The sequence below is a fragment of the Carettochelys insculpta genome, chromosome 4, assembly GCF_033958435.1.
Source record: "Carettochelys insculpta isolate YL-2023 chromosome 4, ASM3395843v1, whole genome shotgun sequence".
NCBI classification, from domain to species: Eukaryota; Metazoa; Chordata; order Testudines; family Carettochelyidae; genus Carettochelys; species Carettochelys insculpta.
This window is the reverse complement of record NC_134140.1, coordinates 38233902-38253124: the sequence shown is the minus strand read 5'-3', so window position 1 is coordinate 38253124 and position 19223 is coordinate 38233902. Positions and strand designations below refer to the sequence as shown.

General features: G+C 41.3%; 1 protein-coding gene across 8 annotated transcripts in view; it reads right to left on the bottom strand.

Moving 5' to 3' along the window:
- Window positions 1-19223, bottom strand: part of PCDH7 (protocadherin 7) — a 416058-nt gene that overhangs the window by 61954 nt on the left and 334881 nt on the right. The window contains exon 3 of one of the 8 annotated variants that reach the window (XM_074992581.1): window positions 3026-3435. The exons of the other annotated variants lie outside the window; for them this stretch is intronic. Within the exon in view, the coding sequence (XP_074848682.1) occupies window positions 3413-3435 (23 nt within the window). The 3' untranslated portion in view covers window positions 3026-3412. Of the gene's footprint in view, window positions 1-3025; window positions 3436-19223 lie in introns of those variants that run through there. 8 annotated transcript variants of the gene reach the window in all.

The window sequence follows — 19223 nt, the reverse complement described above, 5'->3', positions numbered from 1 at the left end:
TGGGGAACCTGCAGCACAGGGCGGGGGGGACAGAGGCCACGGCTCGGGGCCCACACTAACGCCTGTCTCCATTCTTCTTTCCCCCCTCCTCTCCTGTGTCCTGCACCTGCACCATCCGAAGGACCAGAAGAGAGCGCCGGCGAGGCCTCAGTTGTCCCGGAGAGCCCTCCGGGACCATCGCTCCAGGGCAGCCCCTCGGCCGAGGAACCACCGGCCCCGCGGAGGGCAAGACGGAGGACCCCGCGCCTACTACAGGCGACGGCCACGGACCCCCAGCTGCTGGCCATCCTCCGCCGGCAGCTGGAGGTGTCGGAGCAGAACCTCCAGCTGCAGGAGCGGGCGCTGGCCTGGCGCCAGGAGGCATGGGGGGCCTATATCCAGACATTTAACCGCCTGGTTGAATACCTGGCCCCCCATGCCGCGCCGGCCCAGCCATCGCCCGCCCCGCCTGCTCCTGCAGCCCCACCACCAGCTGCTCCGGCCGTCACCGGGCCGTCCGCCGTCGCCCCACCACCCACCCGCGAGGGCCACAGAGCCGAGGGACCCCTGGAGCCACCTGAGATTCGCCGGCACCGATACCTTCCGGTGCAGCCCGCTCCCACCCAGCCGCGGACCAGACTGCAGGCATGGCGGGGCTCCCGGCCGGGCACGCCCAGTGCTGGGCTCTAGGGGTGAGGGGCCCGGGACGTGGCCCCCCCCTTGTTGTTGTGTATATAGTTGGACTGTTTTTTTTTGGTGCCCCCGTTTGCCCCGTCCCCCCCATGTAAATAGTTCTCCCCGTTCTCCTCCCTGGATTTCTTTTTGGTTGATGGCGCACACTTGTTTGCTTTGTTGTTGTATTGTTTTATTTGTGCACATCTTGCTTTTGTTGAACGTTTGTCCCTACTTTTTGGTTTGTGTTTGACATATTTATTGAAAAAAAAAAAAGTTTCTGAAAGACAAAAAAAAAGTTTACGTTCAGCCACAAGTTCGTGCTGTCATTTGTCCAGGACAAGTTGGGGGGGGGCGGTGGGGTGCTCCATGGTGTGGGCGTTGGGGCAGGAGTGTGGGGGAGGAAGGGGCGGGCAGTAGGGGGCCTGGGCAGAGTTCACCCCGCGGCCTGTTGGTCGAAGTGGGCCCACAGGGCCTCCCGGACCCGGGTCCCCTCGGGGTCCACCTGCCGACTGGGGGCAGCAGGTGGCTGCACGTGTGCCCTGCCGGCCTCCGCGGCCCAGCCCTGCAGAGAGGTCTCCCCCTTGCTCTCCACGAGGTTGTGCAGGGCGCAGCGGGCACTCACAATCTGGGGGATGTTGTTGGGGCCCGCATCCAGGTGGGTCAGGAGACATCGCCAGCGTCCCTTGAGGCGGCCAAATGAGCGCTCCACCACCTGGCGCGCACGGTTCAGGCGCTCGTTGAAGCGCTCCTGGCTAGCGGAGAGATGGCCCGTGTAGGGGTGCATGAGCCACGGCCGGAGGGGGTAGGCCGCATCTGCGATGATGCAGAAGGGCATGGTGGTGTCCCCCAGAGGGATCTCCCGCTGGGGGATGTAGGTCCCTGCCTCCAGCCGGCGGCACAGGCCCGAGTTCCGAAAAACCCAGGCGTCGTGGGTGCTGCCAGGCCAGCCCACGTAAATGTCCTGGAAACGTCCCCGGCTGTCCACCAAGGCCTGCAGGACGACTGAATGGTAGCCCTTCCGATTGAGGTATCGTCCTCCACTGTGGTACGGGGCGCGGATGGGGATGTGAGTCCCATCCAGAGCCCCGAAGCAGTTGGGGAAGCCCAGGGTGGCAAAGGCGGCGACAGTGGCATGTGGGTCCCCCAGCCTCACGAGCCTGTGCAGGAGCATGGCGTTGATGGCACGCACGACCTGCAGAGAAAGCACATGGGACAGCCCCAATGAGGGGTGAGCAGGGTGTGCGTGGCCCTGCCCTACCCTGGCCCCCCTGCTCTGCCCTGCCCTGCCCTGGCCCCCCTGCTCTGCCCTGCCCTGCCCTGGCCCCCCTGCCCTGCTCTGGCCCCCCTGCTCTGCCCTGGCCCCTCTGCCCTACCCTGGCCTCCCCCTGTGGGTTCTCTTACCTCCATGAAGACAGCCCCGACAGTGGCCTTTCCAATGCCAAACTGCTGCCCCATGGATCGGTAGCTGTCGGGAGTGGCCAGCTTCCAGACAGCGATGCCGACCCGTTTCTCCACAGGGAGGGCACGCCGCATGGTGGTGTCCCGGTGCCTGAGTGTGGGGGTGAGCCACTGGCACAGCTCCAGGAATGTCTGCCGGGTCATCCTGAAGTTCCTGAGCCAGTGGTCGTCGTCCCACTCCCCAAGCACCAGCTGCTCCCACCAGTCGGTGCTGGTGGGGTAGCTCCACAGCCGCCGGCGTGTGAGGCCGGGGGTGGAGCGGGATGCTGCAGGGGTAGGGGTTGAGCCCTGCTGCCCTGGGGGCATCTCCTTCCCTGGGGCAAGAAGGTACTCAGCTGCCTCCCACATGGCATGGGCCAGGGCAAGCCCTGCTCCTGCCGGGAGGGCTGGGTGGACCTCTAGCTGCTGCTGCTGCTGCTGCTTCTGCTGCTGCTGCTGCTGCTGGGGGTCCATGACTGTGGCGCCCGGGGTCTGTGTGCTTATGGCTCCTCAGACCGCATGCTGTGCAGGCTGAGTGTATGTGGGAGGGGCCCTTTAAGGGAGCGGCTAGCTGTTGCCCCGGAAGCGCTAGTCCGCCCGTTGACCCTGTCTGCAGCTGTGCCTGGCATCCCTATTTCGATGTGTGCTACTTGGGCGTGTAGACGTTCCCTCGCTGCGCCTATTTCGATGTTGGGCTGAGCAACGTCGAAGTTGAACATCGACGTTGCCGGCCCTGGAGGACGTGTAGACGTTATTCATCGAAATAGCCTATTTCGATGTCGCAACATTGAAATAAGCTATTTCGATGTTGGCTTCACGTGTAGACGTAGCCTTATAGTGGTAAGTGACATCTTATTCTGTTGATGCTGGAAGAGGGTATGTATTTCAGCAAAAGTATCAAATATCATCAAGCATAGGGAAAATAATAGACTCCTGAAACACTGAAAGTTACTGAAGAATATCAGGACATTTTTTATTCTGTCACGTATTGTATTAATTCATGTATGTTATAACAGGGTTCACCTATTCAGTGAAGATGGTCTGGTCCTTCATTGTGAAGAATTCCATGCATAATTACTACCCACAACTTCTTTGTGTCCTGTTACTCCTGCTCAAAACTACAGCTGTCAAACCTGTGGCTAAGAGGAGCTAGAAGCATTGAGGAGGAGGCAAACAAACAATTTCTTCTTACTATTACTTCACCAGTTCCAGGCCAGTCTGCATCATGCTTAGCCCTGTAGCACAAAATTAGAGCAACTATAAGACTTCTCTAATTCACAGTGGATGACCGTGGGCATCATTTTCATCATAGTCTTCACAATTATGCCAGTCTCCTTGTACTACCTGTATGGAGAAGGATAATGAAGGGGTTGCTATGACATCTTTCTTTCACCCAAAGATTTTGTAGTATTGAGAGAATCTTCCAGTGCCTTTCAAAGGTAGATTTTATGCAATGACAGTAATCCCCGTACAGAAAACAATATGGAATGATAAATCTTCATATAGAGACTTGTTATGTGGCATAGTGCACTCATTCTAAAATTTAATATCTGTACAGTAATGTAGTAGTAAGAGAAAATAATCATGTCAACAACCTCTGTAACTATATTAATATCATAGAGCATATTTCACCCTAACTATGAACTATATAATTATACAATCCTGCACATTACTGCCATAATCAACTCCCATTAATAGATTCATGGGTTTCAAGGCAAGAAGGGGCCATTGTGATCATTTGTCCTGATCTCCTGTTGACACAAGCCATTGAACTTCCTCAGAATAATTCTTAATACTTCAGAACAACATTCAATTTTGAGTTAGAATTTCACAGTGATGGAGAATTCAGCATTAATCTTGGTAAATAATTCCCAAAATTATGCTACTCACGTCTCATTTAAAATGTCACCTAAAAGTGACAATAGGCATTTCCATTGCACTTTTATTGCCAACGCTGCAAGGCATTTATGTGACAGATATACTTAACCTTCATATGCTCCTTCATGTTTTGCCATGTTTTCAATACTGATGATGCTTGTTAAAAATAATGTGCTAATTAAGTTTGTGACCAAACTCCTGCAGGGAAAATTTTACATCTCCTACTCTATGTTTTACCTACATTCTGCCATATATTTCATGTTAGCACAGTCTCAGATGATAATCCAACACGTGCTAGTCATGTTAAGCAGACTTGCACTGAAGATTTGACCAAAAAAAAAACTACCATAAACACAAACAAGGCATCAATGTGAGATTTCTAAATATAGTTGCAGCACTTAAGTGCCTCCCAAAATCCAAAAAGATGAGTTGTGGAATATGCTGTCAGAAATCTTAAAAGAGCAGCACTATCAGGCAAAGGCTGTGTCTACACTACAAAAATAATTTCGAAGTTGCTTACTTTGAAGTACAACTTTGAAGTAAGCAACTTTGAAGTTGTGTGCACACAGACCCTACTTTGAAGTTGAGAAGTAGGGCACAACTCCAGTCACAGGAATGGACAAAGGACTTCAAATTTGGGCTTCCTACTTCAAAGTTAGCTTTGAAGTAAGGGAAAAATGTGTGTAGAGTTCCTAGTTTAGACACATCCAGAATGTAGAGAACTTAACCAACCAGAAAAGAAAATCATCCTTCTGATGGTAAGCATTTGACTTAGATGATGAAAATCACATGTGTCAGTCCAACTGCTTTGTGCTTGATCATGATCCAATCTATCATCAGCAGTGATACAACAGTGACCAAAGTGTGTAGGCGCATACAAATGTGCAGCATACCTAGCACATAAAGGCTACGTCTACACGTGAAGCCAACATCGAAATAGCTTATTTCGATGTAGCAACATCGAAATAGGCTATTTCGATTAATAACGTCTACACGTCCTCCAGGGCTGGCAACGTCGATGTTCAACTTCGACGTTGCGTGGCACCACATCGAAATAGGCGCTGCGAGGGTACGTCTACACGCCAAAGTAGCACACATCGAAATAAGGGTGCCAGGCACAGCTGCAGACAGGGTCACAGGGAGGACTCAGCAGCAAGCCGCTCCCTTAAAGGGCCCCTCCCAGACACAGTTGCACTAAACAACACAAGATACACAGAGCCGACAACTGGTTGCAGACCCTGTGCCTGCAGCATGGATCCCCAGCTGCCGCAGAAGCAGCCAGAAGCCCTGGGCTAAGGGCTGCTGCCCACGGTGACCACAGAGCCCCGCAGGGGCTGGAGAGAGAGCATCTCTCAACCCCCCAGCTGATGGCCGCCATGGAGGACCCAGCAATTTCGACGTTGCGGGACGCGGATCGTCTACACGGTCCCTACTTCGACGTTGAACGTCGAAGTAGGGCGCTATTCCGATCCCCTCATGAGGTTAGCGACTTCGACGTCTCGCTGCCTAACGTCGAAGTTAACTTCGAAATAGCGCCCGACGCGTGTAGCCACGACGGGCGCTATTTCGAAGTTAGTGCCGCTACTTCGAAGTAGCGTGCACGTGTAGACACAGCTAAATACTCCTAATGCCAGCTACAAAAGACCCCCGGGAATGCCTGTTCTCACTTTCAGAGGACATTGTAAATAAGAAGCAGGCAACATTACGTTACATAAATGTCAACAAACTTGTTGCCTAAGTGAGTCACTAGACAAGAAGTAGTACTGAGTGGACCTGTAGGCCCTAAAGTTTTACATTGTTTTGTTTTTGACTGCAGCTGTGTGACAAAAAAGAATCTATATTTGTAAATTGAAACTTCACAATGCAGAGATTTCACTACAGAACTCACATGACGTGAACTGAAAAAAATTATTTACTTTGTTCACAATTTCTCCAGCATAAATATTTCCTCAGAAGTAAAGTGAGAATTTGTATTCTAGCTTGAATTTGAAATTAATATATTTGCAAATGTAGAAAAACAGCTACAAATATCAATTGTTTAATATTGAATAGTAACAAAGAGGAAGCCGTGCTAGTCTATACACTATCAAAACAAAAAGCAGTCAAGTAGCACTTTAAAGACTAGCAAAATGGTTTATTAGGTGAGCTTTCGTGGGACAGACCCACTTCTTCAGACCATAGCCAGAGCAGAACAGACTCAATATTTAAGGCACAGAGAACCAAAAACAGTAAGCAAGGAGGACAAATCAGAAAAAGATAATCAAGGTGAGCAAATCAGAGAGTGGAGGGGTGGGGGGGAAGGTCAAGAATTAGATTGAGCCAAGTATGCAGACAAGCCCCTATAGTGACTCCCCCCCACCCCTCCACTCTCTGATTTGCTCACCTTGATTATCTTTTTCTGATTTGTCCTCCTTGCTTACTGTTTTTGGTTCTCTGTGCCTTAAATATTGAGTCTGTTCTGCTCTGGCTATGGTCTGAAGAAGTGGGTCTGTCCCACGAAAGCTCACCTAATAAACCATTTTGCTAGTCTTTAAAGTGCTACTTGACTGCTTTTTGTTTCAATTGTTTAATAGTGTGATTAAATCTGAGATTAATTGCAATTATTTTCATGATTTCATAGCCCTATTTTACATCAACGTTTTGTGCTAAAATCCTGCCACTTTCTTAGTGCATGACAATATGCTGTTGTGTTATTTAAAATAATAACTAGGCAATAGATTTTACTTCACAGTTCTATTCAGTGTAAAGTTTGCAAAGTAATTTTGTTATTAAAATAACACGTTGTGTCTCCATGCCATCCTCACTCTGCAGAAAGGCCCCCCAGTATCTGCAACGTAGTGTGGGATTGATTGTGTGGGAGGGGGAAGTGGAGATCATGTTGTAGCTTATGCGTGGTTGGTGTGTGGATTCTAAAGCACTGTATGTGTTAGCAGAAAGGAAGAAGAAGACGTGTCTGGCTGTTTTAAAACCGCCATTAGACCCCTATTATGTAAAATTCTTTATTGGTTCTTCAGATCTTTATTTCTTCATTGTATTGTTTCTGTGTTGCCTATTTCTCTTCAATTTTGATAGCATGTTTTCATTTTCCAAAACATTTGTTGCAATTTATTTATTTCAAAATTTCACCTTGGTCTGTTTGTTGCCATCCTACTCTTTTCATGCATTTTTCTTCACCATTGCTCCTCCGCAGACAGTATCATAATTTGCATTCATTATTAGGAGAGATCGGAACTTGTTCTGAAATCATCTGTCTTTGGAAGCGGGTCTTTGCCCACAAAAGCTTATGCTCTGAAGCATCTGTTAGTCTATAAGGTGCCACAGGACTTCTTGCTGTTCTCAAAGATACAGACTAACACGGCTACCTCTCTGATACTTACTCCTACTTGTGTTAATGACACCTGAACCTCTCCAACACTTTATACTTGTACATTGGTTGTTTAAAGTACATCTGCAACTTCTACCACAGTGAGTCACTAAATCTCTCTGAAGTAGCCAAAGTTCACTAGTTTCATTGGCATGTCTCTAAAATTCATCAGTCTTACCTTTTGTGGTGCAAATGATTTCAACAAAATATGATAGTGGGGGAAAATGAGTTTCTTTTCTCAGGGATGCTGTTTGTTATACAACATTTTCCCCATGGTAGATGATATTTGTCACCATTATAGACAGATTTTATAGATATATTATGTCTAATTTTTAGGAATAGTTGCAGCTCTTTTGTATCTAAGTTTTAAAATAGGTAGAATTATTCTGGGGATAGAAAGGGGGTTAACTTAAGAAAGAGATTTTCAAAGCCACCTAGGGGATTTGGATGCTGAATCCTTGCTAATTTTAAAGGGTATTGGGCACTCCAGTCCCTTCAGTGGCTTTGAAAACCCCAATCTAAATTGTTCATTGCACTAAATCCTCTCAGGATGTTATGATTTAGGGCAGGAAAAGTAATAGCTGAATATATAAGCCTAATTTCTCTCCATCATATTGAAAAATACCCTGTATACTTTTTGTTGACTGCAACATCATACAAAGAGTCAAGAAATCCAGGCTCTGTTGCTGACTATCATGGACTTTCTGCATGAATGCAAGTTGGACATGTCATTCATCATTGCCTCAGTTTCCCCATCTGCAAACCAATGGAATTATTTTACAACATCTTCACTAGTCCTTTTCAGGTGAGTATTTCAAAAGCCTACGTAAGGGCAAAGTCTAGTAACTTAGTATTTAGCCACATTCTAAAGCTCTTCCTCAGATAGAATTGATGACCCACAACTAACAATATTGGTATTTTAGAAATACTTAATATGACCACATAGTTTACAGCACAGCCCACACCTTTTATCAATGTGACACCAGGGAAAGCAAAGGTATGGTTACCTTTGAAAAAAGAAAAATAAAAGCTATTCTCATTATTAAAACAGCTTTTTTCTTATTTTTGAAAGCATGACATATTCCCCATTCATCTGTTCCCCTTCCTCATGCAGAGACTCCGCAAAAGCCAATTAAACAAGGTATAAAAATAATCCCTTTTGGGGAACAATTTTCCCCACAAGGAGTTAAAATCTGGTATCCTGGACACAAGGTTAATTATTGTAATTTAGCACATATCAAGGGAATCTGCAATAGTGGTGTTAACAACTGTACAACAAGGAGATTCCAAGCTATAAGAACACTGATACACTTCATGGTTATTCCCCTTCTAGGTACTAATAACAGTAGAGTAGACATTATAATCCCTATGCAGAAAAAGTCTTCAATATATTGCTCTAGACAACAAAAACAAGCCAAATAGGCTCAGAATGGGACTCCATATAGAATTTATTTTCCTTTAAAACAAAATGAATTTGTTTTTTCACCTTGTTTATTCCTTTACTCTGCTTTGGGGTTATTGCATAATTAACACACACATCTAGTAACTGCCTATATATTTATTGTCAGAACATTTTACAACCCCTCTAATTTAAATCTCTGCATGAATAAACTGTAAGTTATCACAAGGGGACAGTGAATCACTTCTATAAACAGGATGCAAACACCACACAGAAAATTGAAATGGTGAGGGTGAGATAGAGAGAAGAGACTATGCTGTGCAATACACAGAGGCAAACACATAAGTAGTAGGAAGTATTGCTAGATATCTAAACACACACCAAAAGCATTCAGATACATACTTCTTACATGCAAACATTCACACTTAGAGGTACATGTATTTGATGAGTGTGTCTCTCTCTTTCATTGGGATAACGGGGAAACAGCTAGAATGACATTGATAATTCATGATAAAAAAGTATATAGAAGAAAATTACGTCCAAATTACATGCACTAATTTGAAAAGGATGAATGTAAGAAATAGCAAAAGGCTGACACAGATCTATAGATCATGAATAAAGCATGAATGAAAATGAGTAGTGAATTCAAATGGTGCTCTCTTCCAATTACTAAGACCAAATCTACTCTGTGGAAAACTGGAGAGTAAGGCAAGCAATTCCATTTTAGCTGCATGGAAAACATTCATTGCAATTTTGTGAACTGGGGTCAGTAGCAATTTTTCCTGTGTCAAGATTACAGGATCAGGCTTTTTCAAAGTGTGTGGGGGAACTGAGAACCATGCATAAACCATCCTTTTAAGTTAATCAAAATCATTCAATCGTAGTCAGTCATTGTATTGCAGGTGATTACCAGTGCTCAGTGGGGTTTTTTTGTTGTTGTTTTTTTTTTTTTTTTTTTTACAAAAAGGGGAGCCGGTACTCAGCTGGCTCCCTGACCCTCCCCCTGCCCAGGGGTCACACGGCTGGTGCTGCCAAGGTGCTGGTATTCAGCACTGGCAAAGACCATCAGAAAAAAGGCACCGCAAGTACTAACGAATTTGGGCATGAAGAGAAATACAAGAACCGTTTTTTCCTTCTAGTTTTCCCTATTATTTTCACTTCTGGTTTCAAGTGAAAACAGGAAGTTTTAAAGTGTGTGGAAATAACAGAAAGAGAAAAAGAAAATCTTCTTTTAGTAACTTTCAAGTTTGTACTGAGTTTCACACCAATGTTTAATTCTGATGCGATCCAAACCATTTTGTACTTCTCTAGCTGAAATGTACTGCCTAGGCATCAGCAGTTTAGGAGCAATTCTAGAGATCACTGTAGTTTCATGCTGGTTGTGCAATGTGGTAAAAATTAAAAAAAAAGAAATAAAAAAATTAAAAAAAAAAGTAATCAAGTAGTAAATTAGAAGAGTATGTTTATTTTCTATTTAGACTATGTGTATTTTAACTGGAGAAAGAATGCACCCCGTTTACTCAGTCATTAACACTTCAGCTTTTCTGTAAAAGCCTATAATTAAATAGGATTATGAAGGTAAAACCATGACAACTATGAATAAACAATTATTCACAACCTGCAGATACATGTAGATCTTAAAACTAGAAGAAGCATTTTGATCATCTCGTCTGACCTCCTCCTCCAAATAGATGACAGAATTCCACCCACTGTTTTTCAAAAATTATGGTTGAACTAGAGCATATTTTTTCAGAAAAAAATTATTGAAATTTGGTTTCAAGGGGCCTTTAAGAAATAGAAAACATACCATATCCTTTTGGCAATATGTTGCTATGCTTAATTATTTTCCCTATCAAATGTGCATCTTATTTCCAACTTGAACCTCCCTGACTTCAGCTTTCAGCTTTATCACTGATGCTTTACTAATTGGAAAAATAGCACATCCAGTGTCCTCAGCAGAACATGTAACAGACTTCAGTTACAAAGATCAGAGGTGCCCACGTTAAATATTTATATATATAGTTTCAGGTAAGTAGTCACGTTTTAAAATATGGAAGTTTGGAAACAGCTCAGGCTACAATATTCCAGAGGTGAATGCAAATGAATGCTCTTTATGTTTCCTTGTTGCACTTAGATTCAGTAAATGATATGGTAAATTGATTTTGAAGTGTCTGAGAAGTAGCGATAAACAAAAAAGAATAAGAACTAGATAATGTTGCAATTGAGTAAACTATAGAATCATTACTAATCCAATAAAAACAAGCAGTCCTGTAGGCCCTTAAAGACTCGCAAATGTATTCATTGATATAAATAAATAAAATTTAAATAAATAAATTTGTTAATTTTAAGGGGCTACAGGACTGCTTGTTTTTGTGAGGCTACCCAATAAGATTACTAACTGAATAATTCGCTCCCCATGAAGATCAATGTAGGTGCTTATAAGATGCTTATCATTACCTACAGAGCCTACAAGTTCCGTTTTTTCTGTGCTGGTGCATTAAGGATGTTGGAGAAGAAGTGACATGTGCACAACAGGCATCTATAATGCTGCTCTCTTTAACTCCAGGAATATAAATAGGGGTAGTTGAGTGCAGCCAGTTAGTACGTCCTCACCACACACTAACCAGTCACCTGTTACTTCTCTAACACAGTTTACAGCAAGCGATTCTGCTCAAAGCACCTCATCTAACACTGAGATAGCATTATGCTATTTACAAAAGTGCATGGCCTCTCCTCTCCTCCACAGAACTCAGGCATTTTACTCTTCTTACAAACTCTTGATTTTCAAGGTGACCCTGCATTTATTAACTGATGTAGAATGTATTTTCTATTGCTCCCACGGCTTTGTTTCCTATCCTCCTTTAATATGGCTAAGTTATGTATGAATAAAGATTCCATGGATAGTAGGAACCCAGTCAACGAGGCTCTTCTTGAAAGGTTACACATTATCAATTCTGACTAGGAAAGCATAGAATCAGTAGTAAATTACCCATTGTCATTAACAAAACAAAGTGACATTAAGCCTACATCATAGCAAGACTCAAAAGCTGGTTACAATTCCATTCGTGTAAGGAAAAGTATTACTCTATGCTAATACTCTTCTAATCCACATTACCTCTCCCTTTCAGCTGGTTTATGGCATATTGTTATCCCAGAAGAACCAAAAACTCATTTCCTCCAAAAATAAATTATTTTGTAGCAGTAAAGGCTTGTATCTTAAAATCTGTACTGAAATAAAAAACATTTAGCAAAATCAGAAAAACTAGGATTTATTTTATTGTTTTTCCTCAGCAAAGGCATATCAAATTTGGAGTGAGAGAAGTAAATATTCCTAAGTGTGAAAAAGCATCTCTTGACAAGAAGAAAATCAAAAGCAGGCCCCTATACTCACATTCAGATTGTTTACTTTCACAACTGAGTCACAACAAAAGACAGCTTGAAGAGCATCAGTATTCATTTTGCATTGAGACTATATTTCTGGGAAACTATTATTTGTTCCTTTTATCCCTTTGCAATCACCCCATAATTTGTTATAGTTAATACTTGATTGTTTGGAAAATGAATCAATCATCCGAAGACAGACAAAAATGGTGTAGGATATATATTTATATTGTTTTCTTTTTTTTCCCAATGCATTTTTATGAAACATACTAGAATGGAAATCAGATCAAATTGCAATGGTATATAAAATGATTAAAATTGAATCCTTTCTACAAAGTTTTAAATTGTGCTAGATGAAGCACAAATCCAGCAATACCATTTGTTTGCTTATTTTAGGGAATAATTTAAAGAGAGAAACAAAGCAAATGTTACTATGAAGAAATTCACAAATTCTTTATGTCCTTAGCTATTTCTTCAGAAAACATAGATTGCCTTGGAAAGCAAAACTAACAGTAATAAATTGAAATTATTTTGATAAGAAAATTAATTTTGAATAAACAATCTTCAAATTGGCCTCCTTTGCTCAACAAATTTGAGATGTGTGCCATCATGTTCCAATGAATATGGTTCTGCCACCATTCACTAATCTTATTTATAGGTTCCAAAGCCAAAAATTATCATTGTCAAAATTGTCTGACCTTCTGTTTAGTATTAGCCACAGAAATTACCAAAAGCAGTTCATAGAACATGTCTTTTAGCACAGTACTCATTCTCAATTTTAAAATAGCCAGTGATGAAGAATAGACCACAGGCCTTGGTCTGTTGTTCCAATGGATAATTACACTCACGACTAAAATTCTGCACCTCATTTCCACTCTGTTTAGCTTCCACTTCTCACCAGTGGATACTATTGCAGCTATTTTTGCCAGACTGAAGAGTCCATTATTAAATACTTGTTTTCCTCAGTTGATATTCATGGACTCTATCTTTTATAAACTAAATAAGACTGAGCTCTTTTGTTGATCCTTATAAAGGAATGATTTGTAATCCTTTATCATTCTCAAGGCTCTTCTCTGAACCATCTCCAATGTATCACCATTGTTCTTGAACTGAGGACCCCAAAACTGGATGTAATGTTCCATAAGAATGACCACTCTTCTAATGAACGTGATAAATATTAGAACATGGAAATATTTAAGAATGAGAACTCTGAGAAATGCAGAGATTAGACAGCCATCAGTGATTACTTAAGAGCCCCTGCTCTATTGACTGATCTATTGACTTCCAGGGGCCACGTCATAAATTACATAAGATAGGACATATTTCACAGACAGTTGTAGCTGCAATAAGGCAGTAGGAAGTGTGTGACACCAGGAGTTTGTGTTTTTCTGTAGCTTCTGACTTTCAGTCAGAGAGAATAGGTTTTTTTTTAAAATGGTATTATCTAAAGAAGATATGGCTTTCTACTCTAGTTACCAATTCTGTTGCAAACATCTGCAATTAACAACAATAAGGTTATTTCCCAGGCCTTTGCCATATAAAATATTGTAAGCGGGCTGATGGTATGCCTTCATACGGCAGCTTCTCATAACTTGGGGGAATATATGGCATAAATATGTTGGCTGTCTATGCCTGCAAACTACATCTAACCCCACATACTAAATACTAAATATGGTTCAAAATTTTGAACACTGACATAATGCAGCACTCAAACTTAACTCTGAAGAAGTAAACATTGCTTTTAACCATTTTAAATGCCATTCTTAACAAAATCACTTTTCAATAGTTTACAGAACAGTACTATGTACAATGTACACTAATTGGAGTGTGTGTGTGTCTGCTACATGATTGTGTATTTCCACTTCCAAATGATGGATACAGTGCATAACTCTGGTGGTCATAAGACAGATGTTCTACCATAGTTATCTAATGATTGGTCTTGAGATTAATGTCAGGGGAACTGTGCTATATTTATGGTACCAACCTGCATTTAACTAATCAAATATAGTTTATCTATGCACTTATGTGGCTCTTTTTACTAAAGTAGCTAGTGCTATATACAAGAAAGCCAACACAATTCTTTAATTGCACAGATTTATAAAAGCAAGTTTCCTGCTTTTTAACATTTTGATGTCTTATTTCTTATAGACCGTAATCATTGCTTGCATCAAACAGCTATGTTGTTAAAACAAATTTTGAAGAGTTTTGCATATATTCACAACAAAGATTTGAGGAATCGCAATCTTTAAATATGTAAAATATACATTAGACATAATTCTCTTGGACTGAGAATGAAAAGAGATTTATGCTCAAAGTCTATAGTTATTTAATATATTTTATATTTAATTCTGCTCCCATTTCAGTAAATGGAAGTTTTGCAATTTACCTCAGTAAGTATGACTGGGCCCTAAAAGTTAAACAAAATCTATTGTTTCAATAATAAAACATCTATTTACAGCAAAGACTCCCATTTAAAGCAAACTTTTCCGATTATGACAGGAGGAATAATTTAAACAATTAATACCAGAGGTCTGGGGAAAAAAAAACCCAGACATTTATTTGCATGAGCTAATAATGTAAAGAAGTCATAATTCTGAAGAAAACTAACTCTGCATTGACATTTTCAAAATTAACAGTGTTGATTATTTCCTTATTAATGTTATTTGATTTTGAATTATAAAGACTGGCAAGTGGAAATGTTCATAAGCATGAAGTGCAATTTAAAAAATGATCTGCTATTGCAGATATAACAGAGAACTGGAAAGGGTAACAGGAAACGATGCACACATACAAATGGACTAACTCTGACCTCGGGATGAACTAGTAAGCGTGACAACCGCAATAAATCGAATTAACCCTGGAGGTCCACCATATTCTTTCATTCCTTATAAACTGATTGATGGTCAAGCAACTGCAGAGCAAAAAGTAGCATGATTTACTCACAAGCTCTTAAAATCTCAGGGCTCTTTTCTATGGCTTTTAAAAGGAATTATGGAATTGTGTTGTGAAGGTTGTGCAGTGTGCTTCTTACAATTGATCAGTGGTTATTCACAAATACAGAAGAGTACTTTGTGTTATAAAATTAATTTCTTGCCATACTGAATCATTGATCTTCTTTCATATCTATGCAGAATTTCATTTCAGATAATCAATGTATCATGTAATTAGCAACTAAACCAAAAATATTTACACTTAGTTAACATCATTATAATACAGTTCACCGAGAGCAGAGTTGTGTCTTCAATGTAACTGAATATGTGACTGATCGATGCTAAATATTTTCAGTGGTTTTTTTTCCCCAGTAGGAAATAGGGGTGTGGTGGATGAGGGTGCAGTGGGAATTTGTCAAAAACTATTCTACCTGGGAACAGGCTTTGAATTACCTTTGCTTCTGTCAAAGTCCATTTATCAACCTGACAGAGCAAGTCTCTTAAAGCAAATAAGGGCAAGAAAGGCTTCTTCTCTTTTTCTTCAATAAAACTAGGTTTCTCTTTCAGAGAGGAAAGGCAGGCTAGGAGACAGCTGTAGCATTTAATTGAGTAGCAGCTAAATGTTATATAATTTCTTTTGTTTAGGTTTCTTTTAAGTCAAGGTGACAAATCATATCTAATACTGTTTGATTGCTTATTCTTTGCTTATTGAGTAACACTTACTTGACCTTTTATTCATCATGGATGAAAAAGATATTTGCGTATTTTCTCCAAAATTGCCACTATGTTAAATATTGAGGGTTTTTAACTGATTTACGGAGGATTCATTATTACACTGTTTTCAAGCCAAAAACACAAATACCTTAGCCATTGCTGAAGGTTCTCTAGATTTTACTAAATAAACATATTTTTAAAAAGGTCAAGAATGAACCACAAATCAGGAATGAATGTATATATATTCATAATAGGGTGAGTTTAATAAAATACTCTGCAAATTATGTTATAGCAAATATGTGCACCCATGTAATAACCATATTAGGAGCAAATAGGTGCACAATGCCCTTGAAATGTGTGAAACTCAAAGAATTCACTCAATTAATGGAGCAGAAAATTCTGTATGGACTGCTAATTTACACAGAAAGGCACCCTGGGTATTGGACATTGCCAGATCAACAGCTATGAACATTACACAACTTGTTTGAAAAGCCTTAGTCACCAGGTGCCCATCTAAATACTTAAGACCATTTTGCTTTAATGATGGAGCTGAAAAATTCAATTGATATTGGGTTTGGTTAGTGCAGCAGAACAATTATGCACCCTACCAGCTAAATTAATATTAAAGAATGCCTAGAATCAGTAATTCAGACTGGACTTTTGATGCACTTAGATCTCATTCGGTCAATATGTGCATAGGCTATACTGTAACCAAATACATGTTTGTTTTGGAGACTATTGTAGAAGATCTCTCATGGTTTTTTGTTTGTTTTTTATGTAGAAGGTGATATCAACACTTCCAGCTTTTTGTCTATTTTGAAACCATATTATAAAAGCAGTTTAATGTTTGGGTTCAGATTTTACACCTTTTCTGTACAGGTCTGTAAAGTAAACACATGCTTTGACTCTAGCTGCCTATATTTTTTTAAATACTATCAGATAATAACATAGAACTTTTCAGCCTAAAAGGAACCTAGAGCAGTTTACTACCATAAGTTAACTCCCACCTTTGTCTGCACAGACACTGGAAAGAAAGAAAAAAAACAGAAGCAAATATTCTGAACACAAGCAACACTGCTCAGAGTACGTGGGCAGCCAACATCCTGACTTCAAGCACAAGATGAGCTGGCAGATATATCTTCCTTTCAAAAGGCAGTTTGCAAAATTCCCAAAATTTGCTTATTTGGATAAAAGGGGTGGCTGATGCATAATCTGCTGAATTTAGAGCTGTGGGAGGTATGTGGCATCTTGGGGCTCTATGTGTAGAAACAAGACATTTTGTTTACTGTTGCCCACATTCAGGGTTGCCAGATTCTGCTGGCTTTCATCTGCATAGTCCTTTTTTTTTTCCTACTGGTATTACAAAAGTGGCACAAACAAAGCGAGAGCACGTGAAGTGAGGTGTGTGCTGACTGTACACAAGGTTGCTCGAGCCACGCGATCCCTCTGCATCCAACTGACGTACCGCTATAACTCAATTTGCACACCCCTGCAAATTTTGGGTATACAAGCACAGTTTGCAAAGCTACCCTGTCCTGGGAGACCATCTTGATTACAATAATCTTTAGCATCCCACTCAGAAGGGCCACTCATACAGCCAAGGCACTACTTTAGGTCCCCCCAGATTGATTTAGTGACTGCCATCAAAAGCAAGGAACAGCAACAGCAGTGAGTATGATGTGTCTGTTGAAAAAAAAGTGACCTGCTACACAAATATACCAACTCAATTTTCAACACCCTGGCCTGCAAAAGACAGATTGTTGCCTCTGTTGGACATGCATCTCCTCTTGTGCATAAATGCTGGTTCCCATTCTGCACTGTAGAATTATGTATAACTTTATTCACCAGTGAAGCATAGCCATCTACACAAGGCAAATATTACTGCAGAATAGCCAACTAAACATAACATCTGAATGAAGCATTTACCTGAAATATCCAACAAATATTGTAGATGGAAACTAATTGGGTAAAGTATAATTGTCCCTACTGGAATTATACCAAGATGCTGAAACTAAACACTGCTATTTTGCATGTGTAACCAGGGGGCCCATTCAACACTGTATTACTTAATTTTTATGCTTGTGCCATTAACATCAATTTGCTACTTTGAAGCTATTGGTAGAATTATGTAATGCAGTGGTAAATCAGGCATCAGAGTCCTTAATGACCCAGAGTCCTCAGGAGTCTCACAGGGATGACTGCAGCTCTAATGCACAGTACTCTCTAAAATCCCATTAGGTCAGTCTTGTCAGAGGGAAGATAGCTACTAACTGACCACTAACATCACCACATACAGACTGATCTCTTGATCATTGTAAATTTTTAACAGTTGGTAGATGCACTTACAGCTAGAGATAATGCTGCCACAAAAGTAAATGCATCATTTATGCAACACGTAAGTCACGGTTTCTGCTGTCAGAAAGCACATGCCACATGAACACCACCATGCCTATGTATTTTGAGTCCTCCTTTCCCTATCATCTGATTTCCGTGGTTTCACACAAACCCTGGAACCTCATGAGCTAAAGCCAAGACATCAAGAGTACAAATTAGACTTTTTTTCTATCAAACAAGTAGCAGAAATAAACACACAAGCAAACGAGTGAGAAAGAATTCTAAACTGTTGCCAGTACCCAACATTCTGGTTAGCCACCTATTTTGGTGTCTGTACTGAAGCTAAAAATCTGAAAATCTAGCCCTGAGCATATATGCTAGGCCCTTCTAAAAAAATCTGCCTCCAGCATTTCACTTTCCTCACATTTTCCTCAGAATTTTGGGGATTAATGGCACTTCAAAGTAGCGAGGGACCTTCAAAGTGCCTGCAGCCACATGGCATGTCATAAGAACATAAGAATGGCCATACTGGCTCAGACCAAAGGTCCATCCAGCCCAGTATCCCATCTGCTGACAGTGGCCAATGCCAGGTGCCCCAGAGAAGGAGAACAGAAGACAATGATCAAGTGATTTATCTCCTGCCATCCATCTCCTGCCCTTGTACTGAAGGCTAGGGCACCATACTTTACCCCTTGCTTATAGCCATTTATGGACCTAACCTGCAAAAATTTATCGAGCTCTTTTTTAAACCCTAATAGAGTCCTGGCCTTCACAGCCTCCTCCGGCAAGGAGGTCCACAGATTGACTGTGCGCTGTGTGAATAAAAATTTTCTTTTATTAGTTTTGAACCTACTACCCATCAATTTCATTTGGTGTCCCCTAGTTCTTGTATTATGGGAAAAAAATATTTTTTCTATATTCACTTTCTCCACACCATTCATGATTTTATATACCTCTATCATATCGCCCCTCAATTGCCTCTTTTCCAGACTGAAAAGTCCCAATCTCTCTAGCCTCTCCCCATATGGGACCCGTTCCAAACCCCTAATCATCTTAGTCGCCCTTTTCTGAACCTTTTCTAATGCCAATATATCTTTTTTGAGGTGAGGAGACCACATCTGTACACAGTACT